This window comes from Varroa destructor, unplaced genomic scaffold (assembly GCF_002443255.2).
Source record: "Varroa destructor unplaced genomic scaffold, Vdes_3.0 BEIS01000004.1, whole genome shotgun sequence".
NCBI classification, from domain to species: domain Eukaryota; kingdom Metazoa; phylum Arthropoda; class Arachnida; order Mesostigmata; family Varroidae; genus Varroa; species Varroa destructor.
This window is the reverse complement of record NW_019211457.1, coordinates 17,633,447-17,657,009: the sequence shown is the minus strand read 5'-3', so window position 1 is coordinate 17,657,009 and position 23,563 is coordinate 17,633,447. Positions and strand designations below refer to the sequence as shown.

At 39.8% G+C, this 23,563-nt stretch overlaps 1 protein-coding gene across 4 annotated transcripts in view; it reads right to left on the bottom strand.

Moving 5' to 3' along the window:
- Window positions 1–1,045: 1,045 nt before the first annotated feature.
- The window catches only part of LOC111249799 (carbohydrate sulfotransferase 1-like), a 101,359-nt gene continuing 78,841 nt past the window's right edge, over window positions 1,046–23,563 (bottom strand). Inside the window, exons 9-10 of one of the 4 annotated variants that reach the window (XR_015326168.1) lie at window positions 7,542–8,460; window positions 5,132–7,116 (exon numbers count right to left, since the gene is read on the bottom strand). Coding sequence is in view for 1 of the 4 variants with exons in the window: in XM_086986793.1 (XP_086842919.1) it covers window positions 8,239–8,460 (222 nt within the window). In the remaining 3 variants the exon portion in view is untranslated. Of the gene's footprint in view, window positions 8,461–23,563 lie in introns of all 4 variants that reach the window. The other 3 variants (XR_015326169.1, XM_086986793.1, XM_022804124.2) reach the window with 3 other exon arrangements.

Here is a 23,563-nt window from a genome sequence, read left to right as displayed (position 1 = left end):
GTTAAAGCACAAATATCTCTCAGCTCTGTCGGAGTCAAACGGCCAGCAGTACTCACTATGGCACCAACCGAGCGTACATCCATCGTATCTTCCTGTTCATGCAACGCGTTATTTCAAATCATATTAAAACAACTGTTATCACACTGAAAGCCCTTAGTAAAGAGTACTTCATCAGGTTAGATTTAATCAACGCACCCTTTACTGGATAGCTTTGTTCGATTTTGAAGATCGTTTTCAACCGGAAACGTTTTGTGTCTTTTTTTTTCTTGCCATCTACACGTTTGGCCCGAGCATTATCTATACGTCATTCTTCTTCTTTAACATCATTCATCCGCTGGAAAGCAATGGATCCTTGTTGCGGCGTTTTCTACCTTGGAAGTCGAGCATTTCTCACACGTTCAGCTGTATTGGTCTGGACGATTAATGGATTAGTGACGTGGAATTCGCTAAAGTTACAGCCTTGGTAGCATATTTGAGACTGGATCGACATTAAATATACACACCTTTACTTACCTGTAAGTTCTGCAATTATAATGTCGTGTGGCCACCCTATCGTACAATGCCATCTTGTTACCAGCTCATGATTTATAACTCTAACGATAATAGTAATATGAATTTATTAGAGAGGGCGTAAAGTCATTCATACAGAGGCTATATTCACCTACGCCTTTCGGCCATTAGACGCACGCACTCATTAAGCTTTCGCGCGATGCCCTTTCGTAATAGACGAACCTTCTAAGAATGAAAAATGAAAATTTCATAATAGATTTAATGTTTCAAAGAAGAAAAAAGAAAAATTTTCGAAAAGAAAAAAAAACGCAACGTCCAAGAGGATTGCGAAAGACGTTTATATTTCATTGTTTAGATCCCCGGGGATTGTTCTATTGTTTTGTACAAAATATGAATACATGTTAAATTAACAGCGAAATCTTTAGAACCGGAAATCCCTTAACGTCCACAAATTTTCTAAAGGAGCAGATGGAGAAATTTGGCTAGGTCGTTACTAAAAGCTTGATTAGGGGTACGAAATTCAATTTTACGTCATCTAGATAACGCGCGACGAAAAACATACAGCATAAGGTTCCTTTCAATTCTTTAATGGAAGTTGTATGTCCGACAACCATTAGAGATGCGTGTGTTTGGTTTGTGGTTGTTTCATTACTTCTAATTGGTAGGAGCGTAAAGTCGTAGCGGTTCGTTTTGTCAGGTGTATAAATCGAAATAGTGTGGCCTATACAAAGTATAGAGTAAAAAGCCAATCAACATTCATAATAGGCGAAATAGAAAATAGAAAAAGCGCGCGCAAGTTACCTTAGTTTAAATATAGTTTATTAGGCTGACAATAGAGTTTTCCTCGTGACACACACGATAAGGTAAATCAATAATATATAGTCTATTGGTTGTATCATAGTGATAAAAAATATAAGACGGCACAGTCGGTTTGTTGAGATGTGTGATGTCAGCTGATTGCGTCCAGCTCGGAGCCGAAACAGCCTTAAGCTTTTTCGATTGCGTTTATATTTAGACGCGGTAGGTACGCTCCATTTAGATAATATTCAAGACACAGCCGCCATTTTTAGGATCAATATGAATAGCGTTGTGCTTTTTTGCACAACGATGTGCCTCAATTTCGCAAGATCACTTCAACATGATCTTTGTTTCAGCAAGCCTTGCAAATTTTTAGGGCGAACGTTATAGTAACGTGCGATCGTATATAAACTCGAAGTGGTCATTGCCCCTTGAAATCTAGTGAGTTTCTATCCAGACGTATTTAGCATGGACACTCTGCAGTCACAGATTGTGCGTGCGCGCGAATTTGTATAAGCTAACTCGCGTACTATACACGAGTCTGGCCGCGGCTTAATTCGAGCAGCCACCGAAAAACACTGCTTCGTCAAGGCTCTCCATTCGCAGCATCGAGCGATTTTTCCCTCGTTTATGTACTATATAACCATTTCCTCTTCACCTGAAGAAAATTACTTCTTATAGGCATGTGCAGCTAGGCGCGGACGTGCGATGCTCTATGTTTTGCCCCCGACGAATAGGGCGGCAGGACAGAATGCTGGAGAGGACGCAAAATAACATAGGCACAAACGGGCCAATGAGGTACAGGTGCGAGCACGCTGGGAAAAACTGCTGTGAACCCGAACACATGTTAGGCAGAATCTTACGACACATGAAAAGGTCATTTTACAAATGCAAGGACGCGAACAAACTGTCAGCGAACCACTTCTGCACCGTTGTGAGTATATGCTAGTACGTATGTAGATATAGAAGAAGAAAATAAGATGGGCGTTCTTGTGAGTTTGAGCTTAACTTAAGATGATTCGAGGGAAACCTTGTAATACAGTCGAACGCGAACGATTCGGTGAAAATGAACCATGAAATACCTCCCTAATTTTTGGCTATCGTTCTTCGAGGCAAGTTATTACAGAGAATGAAATTCTAGGCCCGCCATGTTCATTTGGGAAAGTTGATCTAAGATACGAATAGGTGGGTTTCGGCGTCTACGGGTTCGTGCATATATATATATATATATGCACGAACTTGTTCCTCATTCTGTAAAAGGTCTCGGAAGACCTTTCGGCTAGGTGGTGCTGGCCACACATAAGGTCCATTGGGACCTAAAACTTGACAAGTTGATGCAACCATTTGTATATAGTCATGTGGTAAACGATTAAAAAATAACTTTTTTTTATTACTTACATAGGTTACGCAGTGGTACATGTCGTTGACGAGATTTGACAAGGCGCCTCCAGAACACTTTCAATCAGAGACTTGGTCGCTGTCGCACAAGGCTCAGTATAATTCAAATTTCTGATTGGCGCAATTTGGACGAACGGAAGGCTCACGCTTAATTTTCACGATTCTAATGCACCTATTGAATAGATAAGATTTAGAAAATTGTGTGGCTTTTCTACGTTTGACGATTTGGGAAAGACAAAAACATAGCTGAATAGCTTGCACTATACCCAACATCCTGCCCAAAGTAGCGGAGAAAACAAAACCGTGCTTGCGGTTAAGCTCGATCGGTCTCCCCGTCTCTTATCCGACATACCGTGTCGGCAATGCTTACTGCTTCGGAGCATACAAACTTTGCGAGCCAGTTATCAAAAAAATGCGTTTCCTCGTCCCAGCCGCAACCTATCCTTGTATAGCTGGTAAAGTAGGCAAATCAGACGCCATACTTGTATGCACGTATTCTCGCTGTTTAAATGCTGATTACGTAGACAAACGGCACCATTGCGGCGCTGGTTTAGGCTAGCCGGCATATGGGCTGCAGTTTATTGGGTGGCCACTATAATGTTGCGCAAGCAAACTTAGCCAATGGAAAAGCTTTGTTTGTAATCTTTTGTTTCCACTTTCATATTCTGTCGGCACTACAAAAAGGTCATAGCGAGCTACAGAAGTTCATTGTTGGCCTTTTCGACTCGAACCCTGGAACCGTACCTCCCGTTCCCCGGTGGAAATGGTTTTTCCTTTTCGTTACAGAACATATAACCTATCGTTGTAACATAGTACCTAACGTTAATACGACTATTACAGTTAATGTCGTTGTTTCGTAAAATGCGAGATCAGGAAGACGTGAATAGATAGATAGAGACATCTCAGTTCGCTGGAGCAAAGCATCGCCTGTACGGCTGAATGTAGCGAGGTCGCATGCTACCAAAGCTCGCGTAAATCGCTCGACAGCAGAGAGGAAACATTTTTCCAAAGGCTTTTTCCAAAAGTTCTCCAAAGTAACTAACTTTTCTGCTTGTACAATTTTCTGCCATTCACTTTAATTTGAAAATGCCATAAATTATTTGTCGAATGAGATATCCGAGATGCCTTTCCAAAGCTTTCTATAACAGATCCATATGGTTCGTAGATACAATCGTATATGTTGTTGTATCGTGCTTATCTAGTTAGTATTAGATCACAACGCTTTTTCGAGCCTCGTAGAGAAGCATGACCGAATTTAAGCGTTGAGCTCAGTTTTGCAGATACGGAGATATCCTAAAAAGTGCGACATACACGTTTTTTTTTACATGCCACCATTAGTTACACCGCGTTTTTCACGATTATGTATAATTCAAACACAGAAATGTTATCGGTGACTTTTAAATCACCCGGTAATCCATGCGTCTAAAGTTCACATAAAGAGAATATGCTCAACCCAGACTTCCTTAATGGATAGATGGGGTACCGATTAGATAAAAATGGCTGGTATTGTTGGGTTTAGTAGCTATTACATGTTAAGCTGCGTATTCAACAACGTTCGCAAGCTTCTTGTCGACGCCGCATTAAATTTCAACTATTTTTTTTTGTTCTTTTGTTTGATGTAATTACTACTCGATTTTACTTAGCCTTCGAGATGTCGTCAGCTCCAACTTCCGCTACACGCCCCAATATACGCTACTGCAGAATAATGTCTGTAATGGGGTAATACCTCTTATCGACCTGTCCTACTTCGTGTGTTTCCAATTTAAGAACTCCCAAAGTTCCTCTCGAGTTGACTGAGTACAGGAGTGTTACTAAGTTACGCATTGCTAGAAACTGACTTTGGTTTCATTGGCATTGTATTACCAACGCCCTAGTGAAAGGTTAGAGAACTGAAAGATGGCAGCAGTTTTAGCGGTACGTCACGCCGCGACGTATCGTTGCGTGCATCGCGAGAAATAATACGATTATTACTCTACATCAGCCTTTGATTATGTAATTTATATTTACCCTATAATTTATGTAGTTGTTGCCTAACTCCAATCTCTTAAAGTCTACAGTATTTTTCGAAGTCTTCGTCTATGAGAAAATGCATAAAAAAAAAAGACATTCAAGACCAGCCGAAGAACGATAAGAGAGCCTCACCTGAATAAGCCCGAAATGTGTGAAACGCTTTTTGTATACTAATACCGAAAGTCTTGCCACCAACTTTACAACTCCCGGCAAAACTCGGCACTCAATTGATTTCGAAAAATATCAAAGTGAAACTAGAAATCTAACGTACACTCCTTTTCAAGCTACCCACATGCGTACACCGCCCAGATGACCCAGTACTATAGATACGACCCATGATTTGTTGGTTTTCGCCAAAAACAAACAGTGACCATCATTTCGGCTATCAGCAGCGGTTCTGAACGATAATAACAGAAAGGCTGTCTTCTGTCTTGGGCTCGCCCTTCAAACTGACATTACTTCGCGCAGCGTTCGCTCTCGATTGCATCGATGCGCTAACAAATGGCTTATCGATATCATGCTAATGACTCAGTTTTTCTCCTAAAGTGTTGTAGATCATAATAGAAGATGGTGTGTTCAAATACGAATTGGAGTATTACTTTGAGACGTACGTACGTCTCCATTTAAGTGTATATGCGCCCATCGCCTTAATTGACTACCCCATTAGTGTCGTACATTTTATTCAACCAGTCATACAAAAATTGCTTTGCCTGCCCTGAATAATGTTTTTTTTTCTTTGAAATAATGCTATTTATTAGATATATATTTGTTTTCCGTTTGAACGATGAAGTTCGCATCGTTTGAATCTAGCTAGATAGTCTTTAAAATAGATCAATGCTAGCTTTTAACCTTCGTTTTATTGCGGATTCGTAGCGTTTTTCCGACAATTTGTTTCCGCTAATAATTTAGTAGAATTTATTAAACAGTGAAGTGCTCCTTTGAGAATTTCTCTATATTAATATATATAAAAGCAAAATAAATAAATAACATAATGCATTTCGCCCGTCGCGTCTCTCTTTGCTTATAAATTTTCTAGAATATTTCTTCCATCGCGTAGGTATGCCGAGATCCTGTTAGCTTTCTATGCTCTACGATCGTTTCCGGTTGCATCACGCTTTAGGTATCACACGGTACTTTTATATATTACCCGACGTATCGGACAGCATATATATGATAATGAATAGACGGAATTTATCTATCTATTCTAGGAGCCGCTGTGTGTACTCACAGATACATCGTTTTCTGTGCTGTCATTTACGCCGAACATCCACTCCCACAAGCCTCAAAACATTGCGCATAACTACATATGATTTCTATGTTACAGATGAACCAGGAGTGTGGCACTATCTATTACTATGATCAGATTAATCGGTGACTATCGTACTGTAGTAATATATAGAGTAACTATATAAACGGTGTTACTAAAAGAAGAGGCCAAAAATGGCGTGTGTAGTTGATGACGATATAATAACTGCATTTTAAATAAGTGTTACATGTGAACCTGCATCGCAGACAAATATAATACGTGCCATCGAAAGGGAAGCTACCGAGCTCGACACTTGGGTTGCCTGTAAAACAAATTTAATAAAGTTCCCTTGGTTGAAGTGACACTTTGTGTGATAAGATCTTGCGTGGTAAGATATTACGAGTACATGACCAGAGATTAAAGTCAATACGCTACCCCTTCGTGTCCGTCCCCCTGTTTAATGACATGTAAAATTGACAAGAAGACTCGTATTTTTCGATATATGAATATATACACTTTACGATCTACGAACGAGATAGTCAAAATGGACGTGCTATTTCAAATGATGCCATCTGACTCAATACATCAATCAAATGCGAAGTACTAGTGGGTATTTTATCAATAAAAATACTGGCGACGCTAAATGCGCGGGCTAATTTGAAAAAAAAACAACAAAAGCAAAAACTCTACCACAAAAAAAAACAATATTGTACTCATGGATCTGGCGACAATAGCTATAGTAAATGGGATACACAATAGTCGATTGAGCCTTTGATACTTAAACGGAATTAGCTAAAGACAAATACGAAGGCCCTTATAATAGTTGAAGTTTAGAATGAGTGGAAGGAAGGCTTTTACGCGACTTTCCACTCATTCTAACTCCCAAGTGAAAGCTTCTTCAAGTCGGCTTTACGTAGTAAGCACTTTGATACTACCATCAGCCTCACCAATCGAATAAAAAGGTTTAGGTCGTATCCACTATCGCGAGTTGGTGACACTCATTACCTTTTGCTGGATAGCCTTGAATTCACATATCCATTGGTGGCCTTGTTCATTTTTAAACCAATTTATACCAGACGCATCATGGTAAAGTAATCCCAAGGGGCCGTGCTATGTAGTTGGGTTCCTTGCACATACTGCCGGTGCTATTGCCTCTTTTCGTCGCATACATGAAAATAATGAGAATTTTTTTTGCTAATCATATTCTCAACACTTTTTTGATAGAAGTCCACAGTTTCGTTGTTATATTCTTTCCGGCGAAACAATATACATACATCTCTACTAATTTTTTTAAGGGTAATTTCATAACTACTGTGTATGTCCTTACGAGCCCGTTTAGGTTATCCAAGTTAGCATTGCTTCAAGCACATAGTTCATTGTATATGGTAATGTTGAAGGGGGAAATATTTAGGTTCTGAAGCTGCAATGCCTTCTATAGTAGTGAAGTCCAACGAGGCTTCAAAGCTGCGAGGTACTCTAGGCTGAAACTCGGTGACGACGAAATATACATTAATATGTATGCTAAAAACGAGGTTAATATTATACTTCGTTAATATCTTTCAGTAAATAAAACTATTACCAGTCAGGGTGCTGCACCAGAGATCGGGAAAGCACTCACTGCCGAATTGAGTGCCGCGTCGGAATACGTGAAAGGCGGAATACGTAAATACGACCAATGTCGTACCTCAAAACTTGTACTTAGCTCGAATATGCCATTTCACTAATGCGCTATTGCGAAGGGGTAAACTGAGGAAAAAAGGTAACCAAAGGTTCATGATGAACCTGCATTACACCTATGGGACGGTTAGCACAAGCGATTTATCAAAGAAGGGTCTATCTGCTTTTTGTCGAACAATGCCCCTGTGGATGTATTAGTCGTTGGCTGCCATAAGAGTAACACGCATTTAAGTGAGCGTCACCCATATTTCCTCTACAGCTATTATATAAGGGTTCATCCATTTCACTCTTTCGTTGCCTATTTCCTGCTCCTCATCCTGGGCAAAATCTCGTGGCTTCCAGCTATTTTAATGTCAGCCGTTCTTGGTTAAATTGCAGTGGCTACGTTCCAACTCTGTTCCATTGTGTCAAATGCCGTGATTCGCCTTTTTGGGGTACTGACTGCTTCAGTCAACGGAAATCAACGCAACATTGTCCGACGGGGGCGAATGAGCTCGTATCGTGCAGCAGCGACAGCTGGCCAAATCATGGGCTTTCGGCGGGAATGGTGTTCACTGCAGCGTCTTGCAGTGCTCGCCACTGCGGCCGTACTCGTTGTGCTAGTCGTCAGCCTGCTCGTCTATCTCCGTTAGGCCACTGACTGAATGGCTTTGGCTGTCACTGGGTTCACTCCTGGGCTGTCCGAAGTTGTATAGTATCTCCCTACGGAAAAGTAGCCCCATAGTATATCTTAGCTGAAGGGCCCGCTTCATCTTGAGGAGACAGTCGGTCTTCGACAACCCACGCGAAACCAAGGACACAACTAAGTACGAGATGACAGTCTGCAAAAGTAGGAGAAGAAAAGAGAAAAGGTGTAATGGAGGCAAAAGTTTTTTTTTGCTGTTTTCAGTGTTTTTTTTGGTCTCTGCCTGTCGCTCTCCTAGGCAATCTTTTTGGAGCTAGACAGCCTCCTCTTTTTGTGCTGCCATTCCTATCGGAAAATTCTTTATCACACTTGCCTTGACATTTCATCTATTTAGTGTTAAGTGGCAAGATGGCTACTCGTCCACCTATCATAGGTAGAAAGACGAACATTGGCAGAAAAAGGCACTATCTTGCCGTTCTCGTCCATGATGCACAATATTTGTAAGTCTTGCTGGTCACATACATCGTACAGAATAGGTATGCTTAGAGAAGTATGCTTTCTTACCAATCGAAGACTTGCTCTTAATCTGAGACAATATCTTGACCATAGTGGGACAAACCTCCATATAAAAGGGCGGAAATAAGACTAGAAAAAGTATTAAGAAAGCGACCATGTTAAAACCGTGAGGCAGGGCGGTTTCAATGCTAACGATATCCTTCTTAATTCATGGAAGATATCTGGTGGCGAAAACTTAGGAAATCTAAGACAAATACGTTTTGTAAATGACCTAAAATTCAAAAAACTATCCTAACGTTTTCTGCAAAAAAGCACGAAATTGGCAAAATATGTCGCCGGGGTGTAGCAAAAAAAAACTAAACGAACTAATCTCTGCCTCGTACTCGACTGATACCAAAAACGCCGAGAGCCTATATAAGACAGGTTTTCTAATTATATTCATTAACGTTGATTTTTTGAAGTAATAATAATTTTAATGCTATGGCCTCTCTTATATCTAAGGGCGAACTTACGCAACCGTAACATTTATAATGGCTCAAGAAGGCACGCAACTGTTTTGCGAGGCAAACATTACGCTCAGAAGCAGTTACACCCCCTTCCACTACTTCACTCTTTTTACCTTTTGTTCTATGAGAGAATAGTTTTATGTAAACGTTTTATGCGACGTATCAGACACCGCTATGACAACTGCGTACTATTTGCTAGTCCACATAGAGGCACAGTCAGGGGAAAAGCAAGTATGTAGAGGTACTTAGCGGTTGCGTAACTGCGGTAACAGCTGTACTAACGATACCTGAGAACTTTGCAAAAAGACTGACTTCTTTAGCCATTTTCTAAGTTGCCTTTACCGTCTGCCTTCGCAATAGAAAGGAGTGGCCAATTTCAAAAGAAGGATTTGCCTTGGCCCCGACCTGAAGTCATAATACATCATCTTAATTTCCTATTAAGGAAGCCTATACAGCATCTTTTGCCACTCAATTCAATTATATCTATAATGACTAAAAGAATTTAGGACACAGACAGTTCAATTTTTGGCTTACTGAAAGAAAGCGTGCACAAGAATACCTATGGTCAAAGCTAACATTCAACATGGCATATGAAAGTGGCTTTGAAAGGTGTCCTCTCCGTAAGAGCTGTTATCGAACGAATAAAGAGCAAAAGCTGCGGCCCGTTGTAGCTTATTGATTAGTGAAAGAACCTGAACGACTTTTTGTTATATATACATAATTGTTGCTTCTTTTTTAAAAAATGCAATCTGTGATTCTGTGCACGATAATTCAAACAGATGAAAACGTGGCATTTTCCGATTTCTTTTTGATCAAATCTTATTTAGTCTGGGTTGAATAATGCGGTAGGATCTATAGGACAGAAGATCTGAATACCGGCTTTTCTTCTAAATTACTTCTAATTCTCTGTTTGGACAAAAATAAATGTTTCCATGAATTTTTGCTGGATATACTTTTTTTATATATATATATATATATATATATATATATTATGATGATGTTAACTCGCTATAATCACACAGGACAATTCGAAACTTAATCATTTTCAATTCAAAAATACCTCTTTTTATAGTAACCCTCCATCAAGGGATACTGGAAGATGTCTTTCGAACATGCTGCAATCAATCAAAAAATTACAACGAAATTAAATTTTATATTGGTAGCAAGCAAAAAGCGTTGGAAATATAAGAGCTCAAAATGGCCAGTAAATACAAAAAGGCGCAGGACAGCTCAAAAGTACTAACCGTTGGAATATTATCCGGGCGATCTCATTGACAATGAACATTCTACTATTTAAAATAGTCGTTCGTTTTTATATAGAATATTCAGATGTTTGAATGATTTTGACGAATTTTTAGGCTCTCTGAATCTAAGGGGGTGAAACAGGAAGGGTTTTTCGGTTCTCCCGAAAAACTTCCGGAATCTCCGAAACTTTCGAAATTGCATCGAAACTGGCAATACATGAAGCTGCTGTTTCAGGCAAAGGAAAAAATATGTCTTAACCTTGATGGGCATTTGTTCCTGATGGATACCTTGGATATATAATAGATGATATTTGCCCCATTTTCGAAAACAACACACCGTTATTCTATACGACTAGCATGCTATCTGATTCTAGGAAAAAAAAAGACTGGCTTTCCTTTTATAGCAATACTACCGAGCGAGCATGTATTACAAGCAGCCTACCAAAGTCTGTCTAAATTTGTATAACTTACCGTTTGTACGTCCTCTTTCACAATAAATAGCTGATAAAACAATTAATTCTCTTATCGTAAATAACGTTTCTATATTACAATCTCTTCGTGAAGTTTGAGCTAGAAAAGCCGGGATTTGAAAAAGTAGTAGTTAGACCACTAGTAAAGAGAGAAATTGAAATTTTCAAACTACAAGAAGCATGTATAAAACTATTACCTATTTTTCCTTAAAAAAAAAAATTATAAATTTGATCCAGGTGAAAATTGGCAAAGGAACAAATCTTCAGAAAAATCTACATGATATTTTTCTTAGGTTAGCGGACTAGTTCAAACTTCTAATGTAACAGGTGCGTTAATTTAGGTTACGTTAAAGCTGTAACACTAAAGCTGCTTTTAAGGTTCCGTGCTGCAGCGGATCAGATGGATTTCCTTTCAGGAGAATCGAGGAAAGGTCTAAATACCTTCATTGGACAATGAATGACGAACGATAGCCCTCGATACGTAGACCTCTTGGACAGCCAATTTTTTTTCTTGTTATTTTATAGCATTCATTAGTATCATCCGGTGGTTACGACCCTAGCTAGTTCTGTAGACAATTAGATCACCAGCGTCGACCAGGCCGAATTTGCTAGTCACGGCTAAGTGAACTAGGAAACGTGTCAGGTTTATTTAAATTTACAAATTGTGCTAGAAAAAGGTTGTATACCACACCGGACACGCGCATTTCAGGCCTCCCGAAATAACGTTTAGAGAATGTTCAAGGCCAATATACGTAACCTAGCCTAGGTTACGGGTCGGCCATAACAGGTACCTGTTTAGTTCACAATTTACAAATGAAATAATAATGTCGCATTCAAATGTAATGCTTTTTTTTTTTATTTCATGTGTCCCGCAAGGTATTGGCTTGTTCCGCAACTGTGCCTTAACGGGAAGCCCCTCTATACACAACGTGTGCACATCTAAAAGTTTTCAGCACCGTTAACCACTTTACATAACTAACTTCACAAATTCTAACTTAATCATACCAGCACTACGAATGCATGATGTCTACGACAGCTAAAAATGGCTATTATTCCGGAAAGATGTACCACATATAAAACGATTGGCCTAAGCAAATAGCTGAAGTAGGAAAAAATTGAACTGTTTATTTAGATGCCTACTATAGCTTGTCCTGAGTTTAGATCGATCTAGGAGTCTTCTACAAGAGTCTACGGTGGGCTTTTTTTTCTGTGTAGATCCGTATTGAGCGGGTTTGCTACTCCAGAAAAACATTAAGGAAATCACCTTACACAAGCCTTTGTTCAGCCGATCTCAGCGTTTGCTTTGTATAGCGCCTCTTGGTTGAATGACTTAATTGTTCAATATTCTCGTTATATTTCAATATTAAGAGTTATATCGATTACGTATTACGACTTTCTTCTATTGAATTCGGTTTAGATGTTTTCGAGAAAGCATCATTCGAAATTATGCGCCTGCAGTTACGCCTATAGATACTGCTATCAGAGTTACGCACAGAAGGAGAGAGGGTCAGCTTCCGATTTTATGTAACTTGAACTGGGATTTCGGTCGCCGAGTGCTTTATTAAGGTTCAGTAGTATTATCAGTTCTAGGACTGGGGAACTTTGGCGCCAATGCTGTTTGAAAGCTGCGTGCTTCAATTGCTGGCATTTTCAATAACTGAATTTTAGGCATCTACGTTAATGAACATGTATTACTTTCTATCTTGTGTACTGATAATGCGCTAACTCAGATTGAGTTCTATCGTGCAACTCTAAGTATACGTTAAAACAGCATATGCCTTTATACAAAAACGTTTTTCGTATTTTACGTCCGGTATTTGAGTCATTAGGTATAACTCTAGACGGTTGCCTCTCAGCACGAAACAGTGTGTTTGTATGCCAGGATCCAAACTTTGATCATCATGTGTCTTAAGGTCTAATAGACAGACACGTTGCCCGCTGCGCGATCACAAATATAACACAAAAAGCTGCATCTAAGCTGGGCCAAGCCTTGGTCAGCTGTTTGTCATGTCCGGTTTACGCTTATCCTTTATTCGTAATACTAAGAGAAATTCAATCTTTTTAGAAGAAACTACAAACTCATCATGGTGGGAGCATTACGTGACTTGAGCGAGGGTCAGCTATTGTCCAATATTGAATGAAACCTTATCGAGATAGTACATTTCTCTGCTTACCGAGAATTCAGAGTTTGTCGCAACTGAGTACGCGCTTGCGGATGGAACCGAAGCACGCGCCATCACAGAGCAATGGAAAATACATTACAGAGAAAAACAGTGCGGATTCGACAGTTAATCAATGCCGTCTAAAGGCATACTTCTGACGATTCATCTATGTCGATCAGGTTTATAGTGAAAATATTTGATGTACGTGACGGATTGTTATAGAAGATATGCAGGCAGACGCTTTCCGGCACAAACAAATTCAAAAGGTTTTATATCGTTTGCTCGTCAGTGCTCTAGAAAATCAAGTAACAGTTTTATCTCACAGGAATATATTTATTTGATTGCTGGCTTGCTCATGATCCAGTAAATATGGCTATTTTTGTTAAAAGGAAGATTTCCGATCAATTCTCATATCTTTTTTCTGGTGTCTGGTGAAAAAGATCAGCGCATTATTAAAGAAGCTACCAGGCATACTTCATAAACCGCTATACAATCGTGGACAGCTGAAATGCCCGACGAAATGGTGGATGCACCGTTTCGTCGACCTACCCCGGCTTACACCAACCGACTAATACCAGGTTGGCTGCTCGAAAATAGAAACAGGTCTTCGAATGAACAATATGACCACCAGATAGTCTAGCTTTGTCCGTCCGAATTGCCATGTATTGAGAATTGATATTGCTCGATTTGTGGGATCTACGAAAATGGAGGACGAAGAGCCCCACATACGAGTCCCTCTAAAATACAGAAATCTCTGGCGTCGACATTAGTGAACAAGACAGAAAGGGAGCAACCATCTGGGCGCTAGTAATCACCAAAAATTAATCAACTCATTGTCGGGCTAGACAAATAACGACGACAATGGAAGAGCAGGATCGTAAGGTATATACGAGGAAGTCATCACAATTATGAGATCCTTGTCTAAAAACAGCCCAGACTGATCGTACCGGACCATGAAGATCACACGCCCACAGACACACACAGACATTGAAGCATCCTAACAATGGCTGTGTGCTGGCGGGGTGTTCAGAACCTTTACAACTAGAGACTGACAACCTAGGATTGTACCTGCGTAGGCAGTCTCTATTCCAGAAACAATTTTGCATTTCTTTTTTCCATAGACTTACGCCGACTGAGCAATCCAGTGTCCTATCTGGAGTACTGGTTCATTATGTAAACTCAAGCCAAGTAGTAGGCCAGTCACATCACTATGTATAAAGCATTGAACAAGAATCTAATAAGTTTTGACATGATAACGTTACGAAATGGCATTTGCCAAATTGCAAAAAAAACATTTAGAAGAACGTTAATGACGACTTCAGGACGTGAATTAAAGCTTTAGTCGTAGGAAATAATGGTTATATTAAACAACCACAGCCGATGGAAATGACATTTCGAGCACACAAACAAAAAATAAAACAAAAAAAATGCCCAGTCTGTATGTTCCGCTCCTGCATCCATTGATATATATATATATATCGATAGCTGTACAATATGGCCAGCTCTTCTGCTAAGAACTCGATGTTCTCAACTGACGGGTCCCTGCTTCGATATATAAACTATCCCTAAAGTCAATATAGATCCCATGGGAAAGAAGTCAACTCTTTGTGATAGGCCACTGGCAGAAGAAAGATCCACTTGCTTAACTAAGTTAAAGGGCAGCGGAATACTAGCTTTTTTTTTCTACCGTTGCCATTCGAATAATTGTAGCAGCGAGCAAAGTTAATACGAGTTAAACAATAATGGGCCCCTGATACGAAGGCCCCTGAAACTAGGAAGTGGTGACGTAAACACTGCGCACTTCAAAACAATTGTTCAAGCTGCTACCCGACACAATGACCTCTGTGATTGTTTCCCACGGAAACGGGGCTTTCCATGATTCCTTGCGCTCTAATGGTCTGTTTTCTGGCCCGCTCTCAACCACTTTGACGAAATGAAAACTTCTCTACTCATAATTAAAAAAGAATCCATCATCGTGACCGGTAACCACTCCCAATAGAAATCATTAAGAAAATAGAAGTGTTTTCTTCGTCAGAGTCGACTTCACTGTTCGATGTTAACGCCGACGACGAAGAGGGGGAAACGGGTAAGCTGGAGGTTGGGGCAAAGTTTTAGCAAAATTCTGTTTTTCTCAAGTCTAAGGGATATTTAGAATCAATTAGCCCTAGCTTCCCGCACTTTCTCTCCGGCATTCAACACTACTAATAGCAAAATAGCAAGTCTATACGCTTGTGCGCAAGCAAAAGGTGTGTTTGTGTGTGGTCTTGCTCGTTCGCAGCCGACTGGCTTCGACCAACGCTAATGAAATGTATCCTACCGAGGCGCCTATTTCGTCTAGAAGCCTATAACTACCTCCATCGTACAAAGCTCCCGTTTTTTTTTTTTTTTTGGTCTAAAATGGCTTGTCAGCTAATTAGAGAGGTTTGTGATGTGAGTTTGTGTCCCGTATCTTTAGTCGTATTATCATCGAATAGGAGTAGTTCGTAGGTACACTTTCAAACCGCCACTGTAATATTGGGTCTCATTTTAGCTTTGAGTACGCCATTGCACTATTAAGTTACACTTGAGTGATATATATTACATAACGTTCTCGATTCGCATAGCTTGTTTGAGTACCAGCCGCGCTACTGCTGATTTATGAGCACTGCATCAAAAAATCATATGAATATAATGGATATCATCCATTTATGACTAATGCACTCGATGATAGCATACTCGGTCTGTCTCGTCTATTTCATTTGGCCTGGGAAACTGACAAACAGAGACCTGGATATGGGTTTGGGCTTCACTGGTAAGTAGCTGATGATGCCAGAATAAGGAAAACTTATTGCACCAGTGTCTGGCAAAAATTAAAATTATTGACCATCTAGTTTTTTTATCATTACTTCGAAAACGGGGAGCCATCCATGAATGCTTTTGATATAAAAACTAGATCTACATATATCGAAATCAGCCTAAGTTTTTAATGAAAGTCGTGCATTTTGATTTACGCTTTTAATCAAACATTAAGATCACTGAATTAAACTTAAATTACGAGTACGCCCATTACTTAGTTAAATTTATGCTGGAGTGCTAGATGTGAAAGTACCTAAGCAATAGACCTTGAGAGTCGGTACATTTACCGCTGCTATCGTGTCCTATAAACCCTATTTTATATTCTAATGGAAGAATTAGGTTTATAAGTTTTCTTTGTAAATATTGCCGTAACTTTTCGACTGACATAGTTACGTCGACTCTTATCAGCTTCATTGAAATACGAAGCTTTTTTTGCGGCACAAGTGTCCCTCTCAAGTCAGCGGCAAAACGACAGCCAGTTAACTGTTGAACATTTCGAAGTTGGAGCTAATCTCACATATTGGGGCTTTTTTCTTGTTGCAGGGATTGATATACACCAGTTGGTCCTTTGGATCCAATTTGACTCAAGCAAGACTTTCACACAGACTTACATCTTCATATCAGCAAGAAGGCTATTTAGTTATACCGGATATCTCTACCCCTATATCAGATTTGTTGAATCGGTAGGTGCGGGGCAGCATTACGAAGAGAAATATGTGAACTGACACATCGTAACTCCTCACTGTTCCTTGGCCGCTTTGGATTTAAAAAAGACCTACTCTACAGATATGGAATTTGGTATTTTTAAGGCATAGGAAGCAACCTATGCAACCTGATAGCTCTTATCCCGAAAAGTCAGGCTGCTGTTGCGCAGCACCTAAGAGAGGACAACGTTTCCAACCTTTAACACAATTACATACACCAAAAATGCAGTATGTTCAAAGTAGTGTGGCTCGTTAATTAGGTATAATTTCAATATTATAAAATATTGTACAGTGATAAATCAGCAACTTTGACTGTGCAGTGGCACGATCTTAAGCGGTTATTAACTCGACTAAACAGTTCCTGTTATTTTTATCATTGACCCATTACAAAGACAGTGGTTCCTGTGACCTGGCAGATCTGAGCCACCTCTAGGCATTTGTTGCAGAGGAGTCAGCAGACGATGATTACCTCTCGTCTGACAGACCTACGAGGCTCAATTACCGGACTTTTCTGTATTTAATTACGGGTAATTGCATGTGTGAAAATCGCCCTACAGCATGATCGTCTCTGCGTATGGACTCCTCCATAAATGTATTGACATCCTCGGTGAGCAAAGATAGATGCCCTCCAGACAATCGCACGTAGGCAATAAACGCATAGTTACATAAATATATTTCCGTACTAAGTAACTATAATGCGATTTGGAACTCGATAAATATCATGGATTGCCATAAGCCTTCAAACTCCTGTCTATAAAATGAACGATCCTTTATGAATAGTGAAACCTTAACGTTTACTGGGGTAAACAAAACTACAAATGTCTAATGCTAGTTGCCTACGTCTTTAATTGCGGTAGGTAAAACTGTGGCTTGAAAAATGGCAAAAACAATGGTCGTAATGATATGTCGCTATTTTTTTATCAAAAATTTTATAAAATAGCTAGTTAGAATCGTTGCGATATGCCGTTTCAGTTAGGAACCACTTGCAGTACGTACGGTGGCGGTTGAAGCTGAAGATTCGAATTCAAGGTCATCCGTGATGCGTTCCACTTCACGGTGCTCAAGCGACCAGTCGGACTGATTAACAGTGTCTAAATGAAGACTTCCCGCTTAAAACAATACAGAACACAATGCTTCGTGGCCGATTACGTTGCCTAGCTGATTAGTGACCCTCGAATCGCACCGAGCTGTACTACGTTGGGGTGTAGCTAGGTGGCCATACTGAATTAGCGTTCGGGTTTCGTGGCTGGAAATGTGAAGATCGATCTTGAATTAATCACTGCCTTAATCATGCTGCGCTTCGTAAATTTGCAGTTTTGAAAAATGCTTTAATAATCAGCGCAGCGTATGGTCCTTGACGATTTACTGATTGCTTTTACAATAGTTGAAGTTGTAGGTGCTCCAATCTGTCACTTGAATAGAACACACTTTTGACCAGTGCGGCCAAGTATTCAAGTTACAGTCACGAACAGTGGTTTTGCTTGGGTTTTTTTTTATGTTTAACTATTCATTTGTCTCTTTTCTCAGCTAGCAGTACGGGTTTAGAGCTATCTGAGTTAGGTGATTCTTTTCATATCGGTCGCATTTCCCCGTTCAGTTCTCAAGTGGCTAAGATGTCCCTGTAACGTTCGCGTGTTATTAAGTTATAATTTGGCCGCTTAGTTACACTGATTAATAATCTTCATCTAGCTCTATAATGTTTAGAATGGGTTAACTGGTGGCACTTGGAAATGAGTAGAACGGATTTTCGCATATTTTATCTTCAATGGAAAATGACGTGCCGAAACATGTGTTGCCCGAACAGCGTGTCTCCATTACATCAGGAACGCTGGTAGTCATAATTTCATAATAGCGGACGTATAACCTTCACATTTCCATCAAGTTCCGCGTGGACTTACTGCTATACGCAAACGTTTTTTATTGTCCAATATATTCAAGACGGCTAGAATTTTTGATATTTAAACACTTTATAGAAATTTAAACTAACAAGTCTCAGTAAGTTCACCTAGACCCTTCAGAAAAGTTCGGCGTGTACATAACCTCACACATAAACCCAGCTTGGACATATCTTGTTTTCAAGTTTATATTGCCCAAAAAAAAAAGCTACGTGAAGCGTAATAGCGTTGAAATGAACGGTACATACTTTCTAGGTATTCTTCGATGGTGCATGCGCTCTTTTGACGAAGCAAGGTTCAAGCAGCGACATCTCTCGAACAATATCTACGCAGAGAAAGTGGCCGAGGGATTTCATAGGAAGAGCTGGAGCTGTACAGAAGGCATCCTTAGGTCAAGGTTCGTGCCGTTTTTGTTATGTTTGAGCGTCTATTCGATTGTCTGAATGCTATTGAGAAAGCAGCTGTGCGGCACAATGCGGAAGTGGTCATTATAGAAATACTAACTCGAAAACCATCGTATTTATTTACATTACTTTAGCTGACTATGCACGCTAAGTCTGGACAGTATCTGAGAGTAGAATTTGTACGCTTGATACGAATATGCTGTCCAAGTGTATCAAAGATGGTTGTGTAACGTAGATACATTTAACTCTTTATTTGGATCACTGACGCATTGAAGATCACTTTAGTGTTTAGATTAAGCAAGATGGCGTCCCGGTCGGCTAAATCGTCATCAACGCCAAGAACAACTGTGAGGCCGTGTCAAAAACGAATACTAAACAAAAACTATAGTTCGAACCCTTCACTTGGCTGGAAACGTACTGTTGAAATTTCAATGTATACTCTTTAGGACTTTTCTCTATTTGCGCACGATCGCCTACGCTACCTATACGTGTTTATCCAACTGCAAAATAGGTCATAGACCATGAAAGTTTCACTCGTACCTTCAGTTCGTAAAGCAATATACAAGCGGGGGGTCTCAGGGGGGGGGGGTCTCATGCTCAGCTTGTTGAGTTGTTAGCTTATATTAAATGTATCTAGGAATGTACTTATACGTAGATGACAGTGCTAGGTGTCGCCTTCCAGCATAGATGGCTCTTTTTTTACGGCGACCAACAGCGTATTACCGTAGCCTTCTTTGACCTTGTCAAGGCGTATATTTTTATTTTTTTAAGTGACAAACTATACGAGAAACAATTATGTAGATTGCATCCGTTTTAGCTCTCACAAACGCACTAATGCAACCTATTCTCTTCGTCAGGGATTCAGATTAGACGAAGCCTGAAGATTTCTACAGGTTCTCAGTATATAGAAAAGGAAGCCGATATTCCATGCGTCTGAAATTCTCACCCAAGAGCCTTGAAATAAAGGCTTGGTATGGCGATAAGGAAATTTGTGCGCACAGAACTGGAAACCTGCCCTGTTTTCGTAGACGAAGGAAGCGATATATAGTGATGGCAAGAATCAGAGGTACGCACCGATGAACCGGATAGAACAGGGTACCGTACAAGTCGTCTATGGGCTTTGGATCGTTCTTCTTCCCTTGTAGCCCTACTTTAACGACGTCTGAAAAGGCCGTAAGAAGAATCTGACAAAATCCTGACGTGTACTGCTAGAAAAGAGCTTCTTATCTGGCAAAACAGTTTTTATTCCACAGGCGTTCGAGAGGGCCTGAAACATACGCCGCTTAAGTTGATAGTCAGGGTTGTACCAAACGTGCGTCATCCGCCTTATTTTAAGTAACGACAATGTAAGAAGAAAACACCAATGAGATCAGCATTTACCACTTGAGCCACTAATAAGCCAGCCATAATCCCACTTGAGCGTAATGTAGTAAAGATTCACGGTATGCTGGGTGGTCACTAACCGTGAGTCGCTCAACGGGAAAAATTTTACGTTTCGTTAAATGCCAGATCAACAAAGTATCACTAGAAATCTATTTACTCCCAAAATCGTTTTCAGACATTATTTTCAGTTAACTTGTTTTCTTTCAAGAAATATCGAAGGTATGACAAAAAGGACGATTTTATTCAATTATATCTGCCTATACGAACACGTTTATCACGAACAAAAAAACAAGCAAATTTACCTAGCTATTGGATTCTTCTGTTCATCGTCGACACTTCTGACTATACCTGTAGAAATAGATGTGCAAGCTTGATGGCGTAGCGCTTAGGGGGGTATACGCATAATTATATTGCGGTTTCGATAAACGGATGGACTCAATGGATAATAGTTAGAAAATCCAGTTAACTTTTTTTAATAGTAAACGTTTTTCCAGTAGATTATAGACAGGATTCCGCTGTTTAGCTCAGATGTCTGGGTTGACATTGTCTACAAACTAGACTAACTAAAAACATATTTTAATCTACATCGTGTCTAGAGTTATGATTATGTAATTCCTATGAAGTAAACTGGTATAAGCTCGCGCTCGTAGACTTAGGCTAAATGTTAACCCGACTGTAACCGCTCTGGGCCCGTTTCAGTGTATAGTTTGTATTCGTTTATACCTATTATATTCCTGTGTCATAAGAACGAATAAATATATTTTGAGATTACAGACATTTTTCCAAGGCAAACTTTTTTTTGCTCAAATATCATATCGATGGCTGGATAAATTTACTCCATAGGGCAATCAGAACTGTTGAGCAATCAATTCGCAAGCGTAGAAATTTCACAAGATAGAAAACAGTCGTTGGAGTGCACAACTTTCCTGTGAAAGTCAAACACCCGCGGTGATATAAAATACTAAAAAGAAAAGGAAAAAAAAAGACAGTTAAAGGGCAGTAACGTAAGCAGCACAGGAAATTAAAGGAAAAAATAGGCAAAAATGAAGCGGCTAAAAAAGAGATATATCAACTATGTTAAGGGCAGGCTTAAGGCGTTTATTTGCAGCAGAAATTTTGGAGACAAAATTTTGCCACTATTTCTAAGCGAGCCGCAACCTGATACAATAATAATAAAAAAAAAAAAAAAAAAGCATTGTAATAGAGATTAGAGGGCAAGTATGGGCCCAAAAAATAATTTTTACTGAGGAGAAAGCGATGAACGCAATCGCCCAATTTGTTAGTCCCAATTTTATAAAGTCCTCATCCATAAAAGAAATTCAAGCGAAATTGTTTAGAGTCATAATATGTATAAGCGTCGACAAGTATCACAAATACTATTAGTAACTAGAACAAAGCTACAAGGAACACGTGTTTGGCTAATGCGCTTCCACCTAAGTAGAATTCTCTAATTTATAAATAGCTATGAAAAAAGTTTCATCGATCTTAACGTCCCTTAGCAAGCGTACCCCAGTGGTACGATTACACTAGTCTGCGGCAAGTAGCAGGTACACTAGCGTCATAGTTTCGGAGATTACCGAAGAAGCAGGGACGCTCGTATAGTACTGAATAGGTAGCATGTACAAGGAGATCCTTGCGATGTATTTTGAAGGGCATCGTTCTGGTGGAAAAATATTTCCATAGTCAGTAATGAAAACGAGACGTGGAACTGAGCCGGAAGGACCCATGAAGCCCGAGGCGGGATGGCTACGAGGCCGAGTCTGATGCTCGGTAGGTACTGCTTCTGTGTCAGATCGGCTTCGAAATTCGCTTTGCGATAGCTAGACTCTAGCGTATGCCTCAGCTAGACTATAAAAGGTCTCACTCGCCGATATTTTATCTAAATATTCCAACTAAAGAATCAATAGCAAGGCTTTCCACGCAATAACGGGAGTTATTTCACTGCTGCTGGTGCTTAGGGAACTGGAACAGGAATCGGGTCAAAGCAATCTCGTGGGCAGTATTATCTGTGTCCTTGAATTGAGCTTCATAGGAGAGATCGAAATCACGCATCAAATCGCGATTTTCTTTCATTCCACTAACTAATCATTTTGCCATCGGAGATCTAATTCGCCGATACAAGATTCAGCTATTTGCAGAAATATGAAAATAATAATAAACATTAGAGTTCTGATGTACATATTTTATAGCCTCATGTAGCAATATGCCGCGGCATAGTTTTTTTTTCACGCGCGCATTTTTAAATCTGTTTAATTTTCTCGTGCATGCTCATAGATTGGGAACGTTCTTCTTTCTGTATCAGAACTGTACACTTCATTAATAGAATGCCATGGTTTGCTATATTTCGGTGATATGGATAGTCCCTATCGCAGTACCAACCATAAATCCCGAATAGTAATATTATTATAAAACTTAATAAAATATATATATATAAAAAACAATAATAAATATGGTAACCAAGCTACACTAGTAATTGAGTACATCATAGCCATCGACCAGTGTAAGCTTTCGAAATTATCTACTATTATTATAATGCTGAAATATTCCTAGAGTCGAACGCTGTAGAGAGTAGAGACTTCTACAGATATCTACTGATCCGGTGACATCACTCTTTAAATAAAGCAATCGTCTATCGAAGTATCACAACAGTACCTATAGCGTATTCGAATATTGTTCCACTCATGGCGTCCAATCAGGTAACGGCAAGACGCAAAAATGATGATGACAAATCCAACAATCAAAGAAAAATTTTCCCATTTTTTCCGCGTTTTCATTATTCCTGTCATTTTCCGCTGTTAGGCATTCGGACGATAAGATCACTCGAATCAAATCATCAAACGATTACTTCGTTTATATATTTTCTTTTGAAGCTCACTGGGTCTCGGTGCACGTTTCAACATTGCAAGTCATTTTACTATCGTTGTTTGCTCTATCCTACCGTCTGGCGTCGCCTCGTGTGCCAGCCGACCGGATAGCGCCACTCTAAAGAGAAGAACTTGGACATTCTCAAAAGCGATCAATCTTCCGCTTAAAGCGCAAACTATTTTCAATGGAAGCAGAAGTGGATGAACGAAGTGAACTTCCGTACAAGACCAAGCGGTAAGTATACGTTGGACACAGAACGCGTGGCCGACAGCATCAGACTACAGCGTACTATCTTTCAAAAGTTGCTGAGCATCA